The sequence below is a fragment of the Lonchura striata genome, chromosome 14, assembly GCF_050655825.1.
Source record: "Lonchura striata isolate lonStrDom1 chromosome 14, ASM5065582v1, whole genome shotgun sequence".
Taxonomy (NCBI): Eukaryota; Metazoa; Chordata; class Aves; order Passeriformes; family Estrildidae; genus Lonchura; species Lonchura striata.
This window is the reverse complement of record NC_140716.1, coordinates 860,001-875,380: the sequence shown is the minus strand read 5'-3', so window position 1 is coordinate 875,380 and position 15,380 is coordinate 860,001. Positions and strand designations below refer to the sequence as shown.

The 15,380-nt window shown below is 47.0% G+C and overlaps 1 protein-coding gene across 14 annotated transcripts in view; it reads left to right on the top strand.

Moving 5' to 3' along the window:
* TNRC6A (trinucleotide repeat containing adaptor 6A) overlaps positions 1-15,380 on the top strand; it is a 43,684-nt gene that overhangs the window by 24,213 nt on the left and 4,091 nt on the right. For 7 of the 14 annotated variants that reach the window (XM_085591962.1, XM_085591958.1, XM_085591959.1 and 4 more), the window contains 16 exons: positions 2,141-4,729; positions 5,531-5,695; positions 5,840-6,015; positions 6,175-6,255; positions 6,693-6,744; positions 8,057-8,199; positions 8,512-8,658; positions 8,830-8,967; positions 9,185-9,313; positions 9,393-9,470; positions 9,719-9,929; positions 11,763-11,831; positions 12,105-12,236; positions 13,649-13,807; positions 14,147-14,287; positions 15,143-15,250. In XM_085591962.1, the coding sequence (XP_085448088.1) occupies positions 2,141-4,729; positions 5,531-5,695; positions 5,840-6,015; positions 6,175-6,255; positions 6,693-6,744; positions 8,057-8,199; positions 8,512-8,658; positions 8,830-8,967; positions 9,185-9,313; positions 9,393-9,470; positions 9,719-9,929; positions 11,763-11,831; positions 12,105-12,236; positions 13,649-13,807; positions 14,147-14,287; positions 15,143-15,250 (4,518 nt within the window). Of the gene's footprint in view, positions 1-2,140; positions 4,730-5,530; positions 5,696-5,839; positions 6,016-6,174; positions 6,256-6,692; positions 6,745-8,056; positions 8,200-8,511; positions 8,659-8,829; positions 8,968-9,184; positions 9,314-9,392; positions 9,471-9,718; positions 9,930-10,467; positions 10,501-11,762; positions 11,832-12,104; positions 12,237-13,648; positions 13,808-14,146; positions 14,288-15,142; positions 15,251-15,380 lie in introns of all 14 variants that reach the window. The other 7 variants (XM_085591968.1, XM_085591971.1, XM_085591965.1 and 4 more) reach the window with 4 other exon arrangements.

Sequence of the window (15,380 nt, the reverse complement as noted above, 5' to 3'; positions counted from 1 at the left end):
CATGCTGGCTTACCTCTTTATAATATTAAATAATCTGTGCAAGTTTGTGCTTCCTGTCAGAGACGTGTCACACTGTGGAGGAAATCATGTCTTGATTGTTTGCTAAAAGCTCGGGACTGTATTTACTAAAATACATTTGTTCACAAGGCCCAAAGGTGCAGTGATTGGCAAGGTATGGTATTGACACTCTGGGGTGCCAGGTGTGCTGGAGCAGGAAAAGGAGGCAGAGGGTGGAAGATCCAGGTATTTCTTAATTTACACTTCTCAATCCTGTTTATTTTAGCCCATGTGATGACAAACTGCTTTTTAAACTACATACAGTTTTTTGCAAATGTTTCCTGCAAGATAACTCATAGCTGGAAAGCATTCAATTAAAAATTACTGAACGCAGTCTTAGCAGATTACAGAATTTTAAGAAACTTGGGTTTGTGTGAATGTTTTTTTGTCAAGGATTTAAGCAGCAAAAGTTCAATTGCAACTTTAAATAGTTTTGAGAAGAAAAGCAAGAGTAGGCTGTTCTGGCTCCCTGTGCTGTGCACCAAATGCAGGGTGTTGTCACATGTCATTTTTCAGTTTTGAGGGTGTTCTGTGGTCTCTGCCAGATACAAAAAGTCAGAGCCGGTATCTGCTTGTTCAGTGTTTGTGTCCTTAGTCGCTGAAGTTCATGAGCTGGGGAGATTCAGGCAGGAATGTTCCAGAGCAGTGGCTCATCCTAGACATCACTAGCATGCTTATGTCCAGGAGAAAGACTGTTGGTCTGAGTAGTGAGTAGTTTTGTGTGTGGTGGGAGAAAATCAGCTGAGTGGAAGTTAATCACTGCGTGCTGTTGGTGGATGGCTCTGCACAAACTGCGCCGCAGCTAAATTAGGGTAACAGAATTTTAACAAATACGAGCTTTCCTTATGTATTCTGCCGCTGTGCAAATTAGAGTTTGTTTTACCATTTCCCTCTGACTGTAGTCCTAACCTGTGTCTCTCAGTGCTGAACTCAGGCTGTTGCTATCTGTGCCTTTGTGCTGCTTTTAAAAGGGACGCTGTTACTGGCATGGTGTTTGTTTGATCAGGATCTTGTTCTGTGCCCTTGGTTCTCTTGCTCCCAGGAGTGCACACAGCTCTTTGCTCAGTCCCTCAGTACAGGTTAAATATCCTTTTTTAAAATACTGGGGTGAGAGTTGGACCCTTGAGGTTTGCTGGGCTGTTCAGGCACGACGGTGTTCTTGTGGTGCTGCCCAAATTGGCAGCTCTTGGCCATGCTCAGCCGAGCCCCGGCTCCCCCAGGCTGCTGGTGGCTCTCCAGGACTGCCACACACCATCACTGCACCCTGTCTGCCTGCCAGGGCCTTTGCCACTCCTGTTCCAAACTGCTGGAACCATCCTTGCTCCTCTCCTTGGTGCAGCAGGTGAAGCTCAGCTGAGTGCCAGGGGCTGAGGAGCCGCAGGTGATCCCTGCTCTGTGCTGCTCCAGCTCTGGGTCTTGCACGCAGTTCTGTTTCACTTGATCAGTAATATTGGTATTGATTAGAAATAAATTAAAAATAGACTTGTGCATTCTGAAAGCAGAACTTCAGATGGGTCTCGTGCTCTTTGTGCCAAGCTGTTGTTGTATAAAAGAAAATACCTTGAATAACTTGTACTGAAGACCCTTACACATGTGTAACAGGGGTGGGAAGGTGTGTGTTCTCTGGCTGCTGTCACACAGTTGTTGGTACTGCTGAGCCAGGGCCATGTCCTCTTGGAATTTCTGCCTTTCAGTGTGTTTTCAGGTTTTATTTAGTTTTGTGGTCTTTAATACCTATATGCGTTTTAGAAAATATTATGTATATGGTGATACAGAATATCCTTTTAAAAAATGTTTCTCTGGAAGAAAAAGACCTTTAGGAGTCTAAAGTTTTCTGAGGTTTTTGTGAGAGCAGCTCTGCATGCTGGGAGGCATTCTGGGTTATGCGTGGCAGCCTTTGGGCAGCTGTACTTAGAGCTTTCTCTGTCACTTTCCATGACTGTAGTTTTAACAGAAGCAAAATAATAAGCAAAATAATTCCTGGCTTAATATCTTCATACTTTTTTTTCCCCTTTTTTTCCCTTAATGAAGTAATAATACTAAACTCATAATAATTCTTTTGGGCTTTCCTTCTTCATTTTAGATCTGAACCACAGTGGTCTAGGATCCCATTATGAAAATTCTCACTGGGGACCAGTCTCTTCAAATAGCGACTCCAGCACAAACTGGGATAAAGTTATCGTAGACGGCTCTGACAAAGAAGCATGGCCATCAATCACTGGCAGTGACCCAGAGCTGACTTCAGAATGTATGGACACTGACTCTGCCTCCAGCTCTGGGTCGGAGCGGAACCTCGTTATCATGGCTTCAGGGAGCACAGGAGGAGAAGGCGATGGCATTCGCAATGGCATCGGACATGGGTCTCAGAATAAGTTTGTGGTTGGTAGCAACAGCAATAATGTGGGCAATGGAAGTATTAATGGGCCGTGGGGGTTATCCCACGGGTCCATAATAAGCACATGTCAAGTTTCTGTGGATGCTCCTGACAGCAAATCTGAAAGTAGCAACAATAGAATGAATGCTTGGGGCACCATAAGCTCTTCATCAAATGGAGGGTTAAATCCAAGCACTTTGAATTCAAATGGCAACCATGGTGCCTGGTCCGTGTTGGAGAACGGCGGACATGCCCTGAAAGGGTCCGTGGGGAGTGGGAGTCCTGGCACAAGCATTCAGTGCAGTACCATAGGTCAGATGGCCAACAGCCAGAGTATTAACTCGAAAGTGGGTGGCTCGGCCCACGGTTCCTGGGGAAGCCTTCAGGAAAGTTGCGATTCTGAAGTAAATGGTACAAGGAATGTTTCATTCAGTGGGCAACCTCAAAACCTTAACACTGAAATGAATGGACCAAATAACACTACTAACTTTATGACCTCTAGTTTACCAAACTCTGCTGGTTCGGTGCAGATGAACGAGCTGCCCAGCACTGCGGGGCCGGGGGCCTGGCGCGTGAGCACAATGAATCATTCTCAGATTCAGGCCCCTCCAGTGGCAAACGGCACTTCCATCTCTCACCTGAGCAACGGGGAGGCCAAAACTGGCGGCTCTTACGGTACTACCTGGGGTGCCTATGGTTCCAGTTACTCTGGAGACAAATGTCCAGGCCCAAACAGCCAAGCTAATGGTGACACTGTGAATGCAACTCTAATGCAGCCGGGCGGGAGCGGGCCCGGCAGCACTACCTTTCAGATCGGCGGGAATAAAGGCGGAGGGGTGTGGGAGGCAGGGACGGCCAGCTCCCAGAACGTGCCCTGGGGAAACGGGAACGGTGCGAGTGCTGGCGGCAGCAGAAGAGGATGGGGCGGCCCTGCACAGAACACTGGCGCCAACATTCCCAACGGGGAGTGGAGCAAACTGGCCAGCAATCAGCATTCCAATGAAGGTATGAATGGAAACAGCAGGAAGTTTACAAATGGATGGAAGTCTACTGAGGAGGACGATCTCAACAGCCAGAGTCCTGCTGCCTCCCAGATGGCTGAGCAGGGCAGCACGTGGGCCAAAACAGGTACGGGGGACAGCGAGGGGAGCTCGGAGGGCACCGGGTGCCACGAGGACAGAGCAGCTGCGGAAGGCCAGAACCGAGAGAGGAGGAAAGTTGACCAGCACACGTTACTCCAAAGCATAGTGAACAGAACTGACTTAGATCCGCGTGTCCTTTCCAACTCTGGTTGGGGACAGACTCCAATCAAACAGAACACTGCCTGGGATACCGAAACGTCACCGAGGGGTGAAAGAAAAACTGACAATGGGACAGAAGCCTGGGGGGGCTCTGTGACACAGACTTCCAGCTCAGGGGGGTGTGTGGATAGACCTAGCCCTAATAATAACGATACCTCATCTGTATCGGGGTGGGGAGATCCAAAGTCTGCTACGAGGTGGGGAGACTCCAAAGGGTCAAACAGCCAAGGGGGGTGGGAAGAAGATTCTGCTGCTACAGTAATGGTCAAGAGCAATCAATCATGGGGAAGTGGCAAAGAAGAAAAGTCATCCTGGAATGACACGCCGAAGATGAAGCAGGGATGGGGAGATGGACAGAAGGCCAGCCAGGGTTGGGCAGTGTCTGCTGGTGATAGCTGGGGTGAAAACTCTAGAAGTAACCACTGGGGCGAGGCAAAGAAATCCAGTTCTGGAGGCAGCAACAGCGACAGGTCGGTGTCTGGTTGGAACGAGCCAGGTAAATCAAATTCTGTTACCTGGGGAGGCAACAATGCAACCCCAAACAACTCTTCAGGATGGGATGAGCCTGCAAAGTCTAATCAGAGCCAGGGCTGGGGAGACCCTCCGAAACCCAATCAGCCTCAAGTCTGGGGGGACTCATCAAAGCCCATCACCTCTCCTGAGTGGAACAAACAAGATGTTGGCTCTTGGGGAGCCCCGTCTGCCACGAACAAACCGCCGGGGTCCGGCTGGCTGGGGGGGCCAATGCCAGCCCCGGCAAAGGAGGAAGAGCCCACGGGCTGGGAGGAGCCGTCCCCCGAATCCATCCGCCGGAAGATGGAGATTGATGATGGAACTTCTGCTTGGGGTGATCCGAGCAAATACAACTACAAAAATGTGAATATGTGGAATAAAAACGTCCCTAACAGTAGCAGCAGTTCAGACCAGCAAGCACAGGTACATCCGCAGCTACTGTCTTCAAGTGCCATGTCTAGCAAGGAGAGCAGTTCGGGTTCTGGTAAGCCTGGCTTTTACCCAAATTTGTGTTTTCTCTTGACTATAAAGCACTTTTTTAGTCTTTCTTCTTATAACAATATTTTAGTTTCAAAGTGGAAAGGACAAAGTGGCAATGAAGTACGGTTGCTGTTTATTAAAGAAATGAACAGTATTGTAACAGAGCATTGATGTGTCTGTACAGACTGGGAGATCTACTCTAGTTTTAAATAACTGCAGTAATAAGGACTAAACAGCTCTGCTTGAGTTCTGGGGAACACAGAGAAAATACTTAAAATAGTGTCTGAGGATTTAAATATTTTCCTAAATTATTCTAAACCAGCTAAAATTTAATTTTGCCAATGAGCCTTCAAAAATAAAAGCATTGAGCTTCTGCAGGACAGAATGAACAGTGATGGGTTTATAAAGATATGGTATCAGACTTTCTGGTCTTGTAGCTTCATGAGCAGTGAGTAACAATTTTGGAGAGGAGCTTAGTGAGATATAGGAAGTATTTTGTGCTGTGTCTCTTTTTCAAGTGCCAGATGGTGTCAATTACATGTAACAAGCAGCTCTTAGCTTAATATCTTAGATATTTGTATTATCAGAATGTAATTCTGTAAATACAAAATTTGTATTTTTGTGATTACTTTTATTAATGTAGCAGCTTGCAGTTGTAACAATGACCCTCACACAAAATGAGGATATGTGCTCACGTGCTTTTTACTGCATGTTAAGCATATAGAAAAGGCAAAACGCCTGAGTCTCTTTAGGTAGCTTTAAATCCTGTTGAGAAGGATGCCAATAACTCCCCCTGCTTTGCCAGGTTGGGGAGAGCCTTCTGCTCCAGCCACCACTGTAGATAACGGGACAGCGGCGTGGGGCAAGCCCATGGACACCGGTGCGAGCTGGGGAGAGCCCGTCAGCGACGCGGGAGGCACCCCTGGCTGGGGCAGCGCTTCTCTGGGGCAGCAGCCTCCCAACAAGCCTGGTGAGTGCTCTCGGCCTGCTTCAGAGCGTGGAATCCCTCTCTGCAAGCTTCCTGTTCCCCGGGGGTGCTCACCTTGCAGCAGGCTTCGAGCTGTTCGGTGGAGCTGCTGCTGGAACGTTCGCTGCCGGGTTTTCTCACCACCAGGGCCTAAATCTATGCAAGACAGTTGGTGTGGAGATGATATGCCATTGACTGGCAGTCGTCAGACCAGCTGGGAGGAAGAGGAGGATGTCGAGATTGGAATGTGGAACAGCAGTTCCTCACAAGAAGCTAACCCGTCGTTAAACTGGCCACCCTACCTGAAGAAAATGCCCACAAAGGTGAGGAGCAGCTCAGGGCAAGGCTTGCTGTCATTTCTGAAAGCTAAGTCAGAAGGGATTACTGCACTTACACATTACACTTGAATTTTCACTCTTAACACTTGGTGATGTAATTAAAGTCCGGTCTGAGTATCACAGGAATTCCTTTCTGTTTTTAAGGGAATAATGAAAGGTGGAAATAAGCAAGATGAAACATGGATCAATCCATTTATTAAGCAATTCACAAATCTCAGTTTTTCAGTAAGTATATGTCTGTCTGGCTTTGCTGCCTTTCCACAGGGCTTGTTACAATGTGCAGACATTGAAATGCTCAATTGCCGAGTGTTAGTTTTCATCGTGGTTTTCTTTTTGCTTGTGTTTGTCTCCCCTGTCACCCATTCCTTTTTCTGTGCATTCTCATTACAGAAAGACCTCTATATTTATGAAAAGTGGTTTTGTAACCATTACCCAGGTATTCATTCCATAGCCTGATGCTTTATTGCATTTACTGGGAGTTCTCGTGAGGGAACCTGTTCTTGACTGGATAGCAACTGAAGGGAGGAAATGCTTTAAAATAGCATCTGATTGTCTTGATATTTCTTTCTTGCAGTTTTGAGTTGTAATAGTGTGCAGAACCTCTTTGTTTTATCTTAAAAAATATTATTATTAAATAACTGTGATTTATTTTATTACTTCAGAGAGAATCACCAGAAGAAACCATACAGAGCAATAAGATGGACATGTCTGGAGGTAAGAACAGTAGAACTGAGCTGGGCTTTATTGCTTTTTTTCCCATACTTTATATCCTTCTGTAAATTACATTTTTGAAATGATATGTAGTGTATATATAGCTATATATTGTTAAGTATATATTTCCCTAAAGAAAGGAATGTCCTTGGAGAGAAAAGTATTTGTGTATGTGAGTAATGTTGCACACAGAATCACCTGGTTGCTATAGGAATATTGGCCACGTATAAAACTAAGCTTATTCATATTTATATATGTTAAACTGACATGAGAATGTTTTCAGGGCGTGGTGGATTTGTTTCGTGTAATATAAATATCTTGACTGCCCTCTGGGCACCTGCACTGAGTAAAAACAGAAACATACCAAATCCCACACTGCCTCATTGGGTTCATTCTTGGAAACATGTGTTCAGTTCTAAGAACTGAATTAATACTGAACGATTATTTTAGAAACATTTAAACCTGAGTGTAAAATACTTGGGAGCAGTTACAGTTTATTTGATTCCATTCACTGTTAGGATTTCTTTAATTAAGAATTATCTTATGAAAGATAATTTTTAATATATTAATAACAGTATACTATGATGACAGAATGTTTAACTAAAACTAATTGCAGCATTTTAGTTTTTAGTGTAGTTACTCTCTCCTTATTCCACTTCAAAACTGGGTATTTTCACTTTGGGACTCATAGTCTTTTGGGTAAAGGAATTATTCTTTGACTTTCAGATTTCAGTATTAATAGCAAGCCTGATATTTAAATTATTGCAAGTTTAAACAATTATACATTCTTTGGTTTAAGAGCAAGCTGACAGTACTATTTGTGTGAAGCCTTGCAAAGTCTGTTGATGGTGATTCCATGCCTCAGTTGTCTCAGGCACTGGTACATGGGGTTCCTTTCCCAGTGTCTGCAGGCATTGGTATTCAGGATTTCCATTCCCTTTCCCTTCCCTTTCCCAGTGCCTGCAGGCATTGGTACTCAGGATTTCCCTTCCCTTTTCCTTCCCTTTCCCAGTGTGTGCAGGCACTGGTGCTCGGGGTTCCTTTCCCTTTCCCAGTGTGTGCAGGCACTGGTGCTCAGGATTTCCATTCCCTTTCCCATTGCCTGCAGGCACTGGTGCTCGGGGCTCCTGTCCCTGCTCAGCAGAGCCCAGCAGGCCCCAGCTGAGGTGTGTTTGTTGCAGGGCTGTCCTGCCCAGGGCTGTCCTGCCCAGGGCTGTCCTGCCCAGGGCTGTCCTGCTCAGCTCTCCCAGGCACGCCGGGTTGGTGTGGCTGGGCGCTGGAGGCCCCAGGTGTGCAGCCACCTCTGTGTCCCCAGGGTTACTGCAGGACAAGCGGATGGAGATAGACAAGCACGGCCTGGGCGTGGGAGATTACAATCGTGTGGTTGGAAAAGGCCCTGGTTCTCGTCCCCAAATTCCCAAAGAGTCTTCCATGGATCGCGGTCCTTACTTCGATAAGGTCAGTCGGCATCCACGCTGGGGCCTGAGCAGGGAGCTGTGTGCCCCTGAGCCTTCTGTGGTGGTGCAGGGGGGCTGAGGGCTGGCTGGTTCCTCCAGGAGGCAGACTGTTCTTGGTAGCTCACTGATACTTAGCACTAAGCACCTTCTGTAGCCCTTCCGTGCCGATGACTAACCTGATCTCTTTTGTTTTCTGCCTATTTCCTGCTGGTGCTGGACTGTCCTGTGACTCCTCCCTTCTGCTCCTGCAATGGTTTCTCCCTCTGCTTGCTTGCTGGCTGGTTGTTGCGCCTCGGTTTGTCTGTCCCATCAGGATGGCATTGTAGCAGACGAGTCCCAAAACATGCAGTTTATGTCCAATCAAAACATGAAGCTTCCCCCTTCAAATAATGCACTACCTAACCAAGCCCTGGGCTCCCTAGCAGGGCTGGGTATGCAAAGCTTGAATTCTGTTAGACAGGTAAGGCTGTGTGCATATCCTCAGTGTGTTACTTACAGTATTTAATGCCTTTTGATATAACGTTGTAGCTGCTTGTGTAGTTGATACGTGTTTAACTTGTGATTGAATTGTGTGGGGTGGGAGAAGCAGCAGAAGAGGTTTTCTGTCACTGACTGCCCATCCTTTCCCCAGAATGGCAATCCCAGTGTGTTTGGTGTTGGGAATATAGCAGCACAGCCCAGGAGCATGCAGCAGCCTCCAGCACAACCTCTTAATTCATCTCAGCCTAATCCACGTGCTCAAGTGCCTCCTCCATTACTATCCCCTCAGGTAAGTGATACAGAAAACACTGTGTATAAACTATCTAAATGCTGCTTCAGAAAATTGTTCCTTGTTTGTTGGTGTTGCTGATACTTATTCTGTAAATATTTGGGAGCACACTTGGCTTGATGAAACCAGGCATCTGTTGACCAGAGGTTACAGTGTCCTGCATGTTCTGGACTGAGTAAAGCAGCTACAGTCACCTTTGCGCTGGCGTGTGTTGCAGGTTCCAGTATCATTACTGAAGTATGCACCAAACAGCGGTGGCCTGAGCCCACTCTTTGGCCCACAACAGGTAGCCATGCTGAATCAACTGTCCCAGTTAAACCAGCTTTCTCAGATCTCCCAGTTACAGGTGAGCTGGCTGCTGCCTGGGGCGTGTCAGTGCTAGAGCCTGGTGCCCTGTGCTGCTCTAACCCTCTCCTGTCTCGCAGCGGCTGCTGGCTCAGCAGCAGAAGGCGCAGCCCCAGAGGAGCGTGCCTTCTGGGGGTCGGCAGCAGCAGGAGCAGCAGGTAAAGAGACCTCTGCATTCTCACTCCTCACACTCCTGGCAGCTGCTTTTCATCCTGAGCTGTGTTCCTGGCTGTGACTCGTACTCAAGTGTGCAGGGGGCACAGTGTGACAGGCTTTGGGGGAGGGACTGGGTGCTGGGGTTTGGCTGGGCAGGATGCACAAGGTACAAGGGTTCATTTCATCTTCTTTCTCAAAACATGGAAAAGCTTTTGCTCATTGATGTTGTAACTGCTCTGTTTTTTTTAAGGGTCGATCTCTTAGTATGCAGCAACAGATGATGCAACAGTCCCGTCAGCTTGATCCAAACCTGTTAATGAAGCAGCAAACTCCACCCTCTCAACAGCAGTCACTCCATCAGCCCTCCATGAAATCCTTCCTTGAGAATGTCATGCCCCACACTACTCCTGAGCTGCAGAAAGGGCCCTCACCAATCAATGCATTCAGCAGCTTCCCTATAGGTGGGTGCCCTGCAGTCAGCCAGTGTTTTGTGTGGCACACAGCCCTGCTTTTCCCCTTGCCTCCTTCTGGATAATGACTAACCCTGCCAGTACTTCCCATTTTAGTGGAAGTAGTAATTTTGTGTGGGGTTACCCTTGTTCACCAAATAACTTTTCCCCAAGTACACTCATTCCCAGTGAGTGTCCCTGTCTCAGTGCAGAATACAGTCCTGAGGAATGAATGACTCCTTTTAGTGCTCCTTTTGTCCCCTGGATCCCCAGGGGATACAGAGTCCTGGTTCCTAGAGCTAAAGGACTTTAAGAACTAGAATCCATGCAAAGAATCCATTGATGTAGACACATTTCTTGGGATTTCAAAAATGCTTTCAATGGCTCTGGAATTGCAAAGGTAGAACAGTCACTTTGCCTGTTAGTAGTATTGTCCAGGAAAGAAAGCTTTTGGCTTTGCATTTTTTAAAAAATGTTGTCTTATTAGGCAAAATGTCTGAACATTTATAAATACAAACATCTCCTGTTTTCTTTTTCCCTACATTTTCAGGCTTCTGTCCAATTTCTACTTCAGAAATTCCAGGCTTGTATATTTTCTTCTTACTTTAGGTCCCTTTTTAATGCTATCTTACTACAGCTGTTTACATATACCTCTATTCCTTACCCCCATTTTTTTTCCTCCCCTTCATTTTTGCTTTTCTTCTCTCTTATTCTAATGGGGTGATTTCTGTTGGGCTGATTGCATTCTCCTTGGCCTCTGCAGAGAAGTTTGTTTCCTGGACATGCAGCTGAGTCTCTGTGCTTGCAGGCAGAGTGGCACTGGCCAGGACAGTGCCACGCTGGGGTGGCTTGTGGCCAGCCTCAAGTCCAGGCTGCTGCTTCAGAGCTGCTGGTGATGGTTGGCATCAATGTCCAGTTCTGCTTTCATCCAAAGGGCAATGCATACAAAGGAAGTTCTTTAGCTGTTGGAGACACTGTGTTAGTTCTAAGGAAGTATTTCACTTTCTCACCAGACTCTGCTGAGGGATTGCATCCTGCCCAGGTCAGGCTCCTTTGTGTTTCATTCCTTGGGCTGGAATTGTTGTGTACTGCTCCACTGCTGGTCTCTCACAGGAATCATGGCCACGTTTGAGGAGCCTGCAGTATGTGTGAGGTTGCTTTGAGATCCCTCAGTTGTCTGCCACAGGATACACAGGAATTCTTTGGGTCCCTCTGCTCAGCACACAGAGCCACCCTCGGTCCTCACATAAAGGTTCAAGGGTAGGAAAAGCATGTTGCTGGAATTTCTTCCCCCTTAGTGAAGAATTTAGTGGTGTAGTTGTGTGAGAGGGAGCTCACTTTGCCCAGCTGTCTCCTGGAGAGCCAAGGAAAGCAAGGAGGTTCTGTTTCCATTTCAGGGAAGGGATTTGTCAGGATTCACTGGATACTCACCCAAAGCAGAGACTGGGGCCAGAGCATCCTTTTCTCTCCCTGACCAGTTCTGCAGTCACATCCCAATTCCTTATGGAATTAAGTATTTCTATAAGTAAAAACAACCTTTATAGTGAGTATAACTGATACAACTAATAACTAGTATTGAGTATACTATAACTGATACAACTAATATAAAGTTTTCCACAGTATGATATGAAAAATTTAGTGGTTTGGTTTCAGAAGAGAAGTAAATAGATCTGAAGGGCTGGAAAGGTACCAGGTAGAGTTCTGAGTTCAGGATTCTTGCAGACTTGGAAAGGGAGCGGGCATGCCAAGGTCAAAAATGTGGGCGCATTGTCCAAGGCCAGAAGGGTCTGGTTCCTCCAGGTATTTGAGTTTATTTGGGTTGGCATTGTCTTGATTCTTTGGCAGAGAAACATCTGGAAGTACAGACCACAGCTACAGCAGGTCAAGACCAGTTCTCTTTGCCCCCTATTTTAGGTATTTACATTTTAGTTTCTCTTAACTTCCTAATGTCTTCTTCCACTGACATTTTTGCATGAGGACATGAGCTGAGAACCTGGGAGTGCTTTGCATTGCTCAGCTTAGCTTCTGTGTGCAGAGAGTTTAAGTGCTAGAATGTTCCTCAGAACCAGAGACTTGGAAGCATGACATAACCATGGTAACGTGCTCCTGAGTGCTTTGTGGGACAGCAGTGGTGATGAGCAGGAGGAGAGGTTTGGTCTGTGTCTCATAAGCTGTGTGTGCTTTCAGGAATGAACTCAAACTTGAATGTAAACCTGGATATGAGCAGTATTAAAGAGCCACAATCTCGGCTGAGGAAATGGACTACAGTCGACAGCATTTCTATGAACACATCCTTAGATCAGAACTCCAGCAAACATGGTATGTTCAGCATTCCTGGAGCAGCACTGTGGCACTGTGCCTCTGGGCTTCTGGGGATTTGCAGGGTTGCAGAGTTTCTCTGGGCTGTGGTTCTAACTCCTGTGTCACAGTTTCTGTTGTGTTGTCTGTGCCAGCTTGCTGCTTGTCTATCACAGCAGCCACAGCTCTGCTGACTGTGCTCACAGAATGATCTTGTGATGAGATTAGTAGAAACATTCTACAGAATTCATTTTAACCAGACTTTTCTGTAAGTGTGACTGTTGCTGCTAGCTTTACCTTAATCTCCAGTGGAATGCTTCATATATATATTTTAAGCCAAAAACTTGGTTTTCAAGTTTTCTCTCCCACCACTCTTCTGTCCTAAGGTGATCTGGGGGAATTACCACAATCTGGGCATGGCTGACATTTTTACTGATGGGTTTTGGTAATGAATGTCTGTGTTTGCATTCTAAAACTGGGGAGAACTTAGAAGGGCTAGACTTGGTACCATTGCTGTCCTTAGCTTTAGAGGAGGTGAACTTGGTTCCTTCGTGTTTCATTCCAGTAATCAAGATTCATATGACATTTCAGCTGTTTCAGTTGCTTGAAATCATCCAGTTAAAATTCGAGTCTATAGCCCAAGAATCTGTGTCTAAAGATAGTTACAAATGTCCCCAGTCTCCTGTTACTGTTCAGTCTCAGATTGTCGGGGTATTTTTAGGTGCATCAGCTGCTTTGCTGCTCTGAGCTGCCTCTGGTAGCCCGCAGTGGCCATTCCCTGCAGCTGCCCTGCTGAGCCCTTCCTACTGTTGCCACAGGCAGTGGTGGTGTTGCTCTGCCTGTAGGTGATGTTTTCTGACCAGAGACAGGAATTTCTATATCTCATGCAATCCCTGGTTCCCTCAGAACTGTAGCAGAACTGGCTTTGCTGTCTGGTAACTTTTAAATAATTTCTTTCTCTGTCTCCAGAGATTTTTAATTTTTTTTTTGCCTCCCAAGAACAGGAATAGAATCTACAGAGCTTTGAAATAGCTAAAGATCTTTCACATGCTGTCGCTGTTTCTTTCACAAGCTCTCCCACCACAGAACCCTGTTAGTCAAGTGGGGTCCCACAAAATGCCCTTACCCTCTGGAATTGATACCTTACTTGAGTTGAGCACATGTTAGAATATATGTACTGTTTTAGTGAAGGGCTTTCAAGGGAGATTATTCTTATAATTTTCTCCTGAATTACTGAGACATATTTCATTTTGAGTTACATGCTCTTGCATGATCTCCAATATAACTTGGCATCACAAGAGGACAGTGTGCTGCTATATATTTCATGGATGATTTACAAGGGCATGATTTTATATATATTTATACAGGGATATAAAAGCCGGCTGTGAAAAAGATTTGACTACTTTTTTTTTTTTTTTTTTTTTTTTAATCAGGTGCTATTTCAAGTGGTTTCAGGCTGGAAGATTCTCCGTTTGTTCCTTACGACTTTCTGAACAGCAGCAACTCTCCAGCCAGTCCTCCCGGCTCCATTGGGGACGGCTGGCCCCGTGCCAAATCGCCTAATGGCTCTAGCAGTGTTAACTGGCCCCCAGGTACAGCCCTGCCCGTCCTCCCTGCCCTGGCAGCCTGTCCTGGGCTCCTGCAGCTTGTCCTGCCTGCCCTGCCTGTGCAGGGCCAGCAGCCAGCCTGCAGCAGGGCACCTGGGCTGTTCTAGCAGCTGGGAATGGAGAATGGCACTTCTATTGTACAGAGAGAAGTGTAGCTGCCAGGGAAAGCAGAAATTAGATGAATAAAGTGAAGGCTAAATCAAGTCAATTAAATGCTTAAAAGGTTTTGGATTTTCAGTCATTAAGAGATGTATTGTTTAGACAGCTGTTTCCTTTTTAAGAATATAGTGAAAATAAGCTTCTTTCCTGCATCTGTGTTCCTAGAGTTTCGCCCTGGTGAGCCATGGAAAGGTTATCCAAACATCGACCCCGAGACTGACCCTTACGTCACTCCTGGCAGTGTCATAAACAATCTCTCAATTAATACTGTGCGGGAAGTTGACCACCTCAGGGACAGGAACAGTGGTATGTGTGCTCAGCCTGCCTGGGGAGCTGTGTGCAGCCTTCCCTCAGCCACACACACTCTGCTCGTGCTGTTTGCTGCTTGCTCCCTCCTGCTTTATCCCTTGTGTTTCCTCCTTGCCCCTCTCCTGGCTGTTCCCCTGTGTTTGCTCCTTGTTCCTCTCCTGGCTGCTCCTCTGTGTTTGCTCCTTGCTCCTCTCCTGGCTGTTCCCCTGTGTTTGCTCCTTGTTCCTCTCCTGGCTGCTCCTCTGTGTTTGCTCCTTGCCCCTCTCCTGGTTTATCCCTTGTGTTTCCTCCTTGCCCCTCTCCTGGCTGTTCCCCTGTGTTTGCTCCTTGTTTGCTCCTTTTCTCTCCTGCTTTATCCCTTGTGTTTCCTCCTTGCCCCTCTCCTGGCTGTTCCCCTGTGTTTGCTCCTTTTCTCTCCTGCTTTATCCCTTGTGTTTCCTCCTTGCCCCTCTCCTCGCTGTTCCCCTGTGTTTGCTCCTTTTCTCTCCTGGCTGTTCCCCTGTGTTTGCTCCTTTTCTCTCCTGGTCTGTCCCCTGAGCCGTGCCTGTCAGGGCTGCAGCTGATGCTCGGCCCAGCCCTGCTGCTGATGCAGAGCTGTCCCAGGAGCATGGGCTGTGCTCCTGATGTCAGTGTGCACGCCCAGGGCTTTGGGAGCTGCAGGACCGTGGCAGCCCAGCTGTGCAGGAACGCAGGGCTGTGCTGTCCCTGCTCCTGCTGCCACCACGTGCCCGTGGGCTGAGGATGGGGACCGAGGGCTGCCCGTCCCTCCCCTGAACCTGCACAAGCCAAGCCTGTTCATCCTACTGCATTTGTGGCAAGCTGTGCTGTGTCTGACCCTTCTCTCTGTTGCAGGGTCATCCTCATCTTTGAACACCACGCTGCCTTCAACTAGTGCCTGGTCATCCATTCGTGCCTCCAACTACAATGTTTCCCTCAGCAGTACAGCACAAAGCACTTCAGGTGATGTCTGCTTGTATTGTTCTGGTTCCTTCCCCTTCACATACTCTGGGGGATCCTGGATGTTAATAAAAGTAGTGCTGAGGTCTCATCAGCATGGTAACTCACTGATTTCAAAGCAGCAGTTTCGATT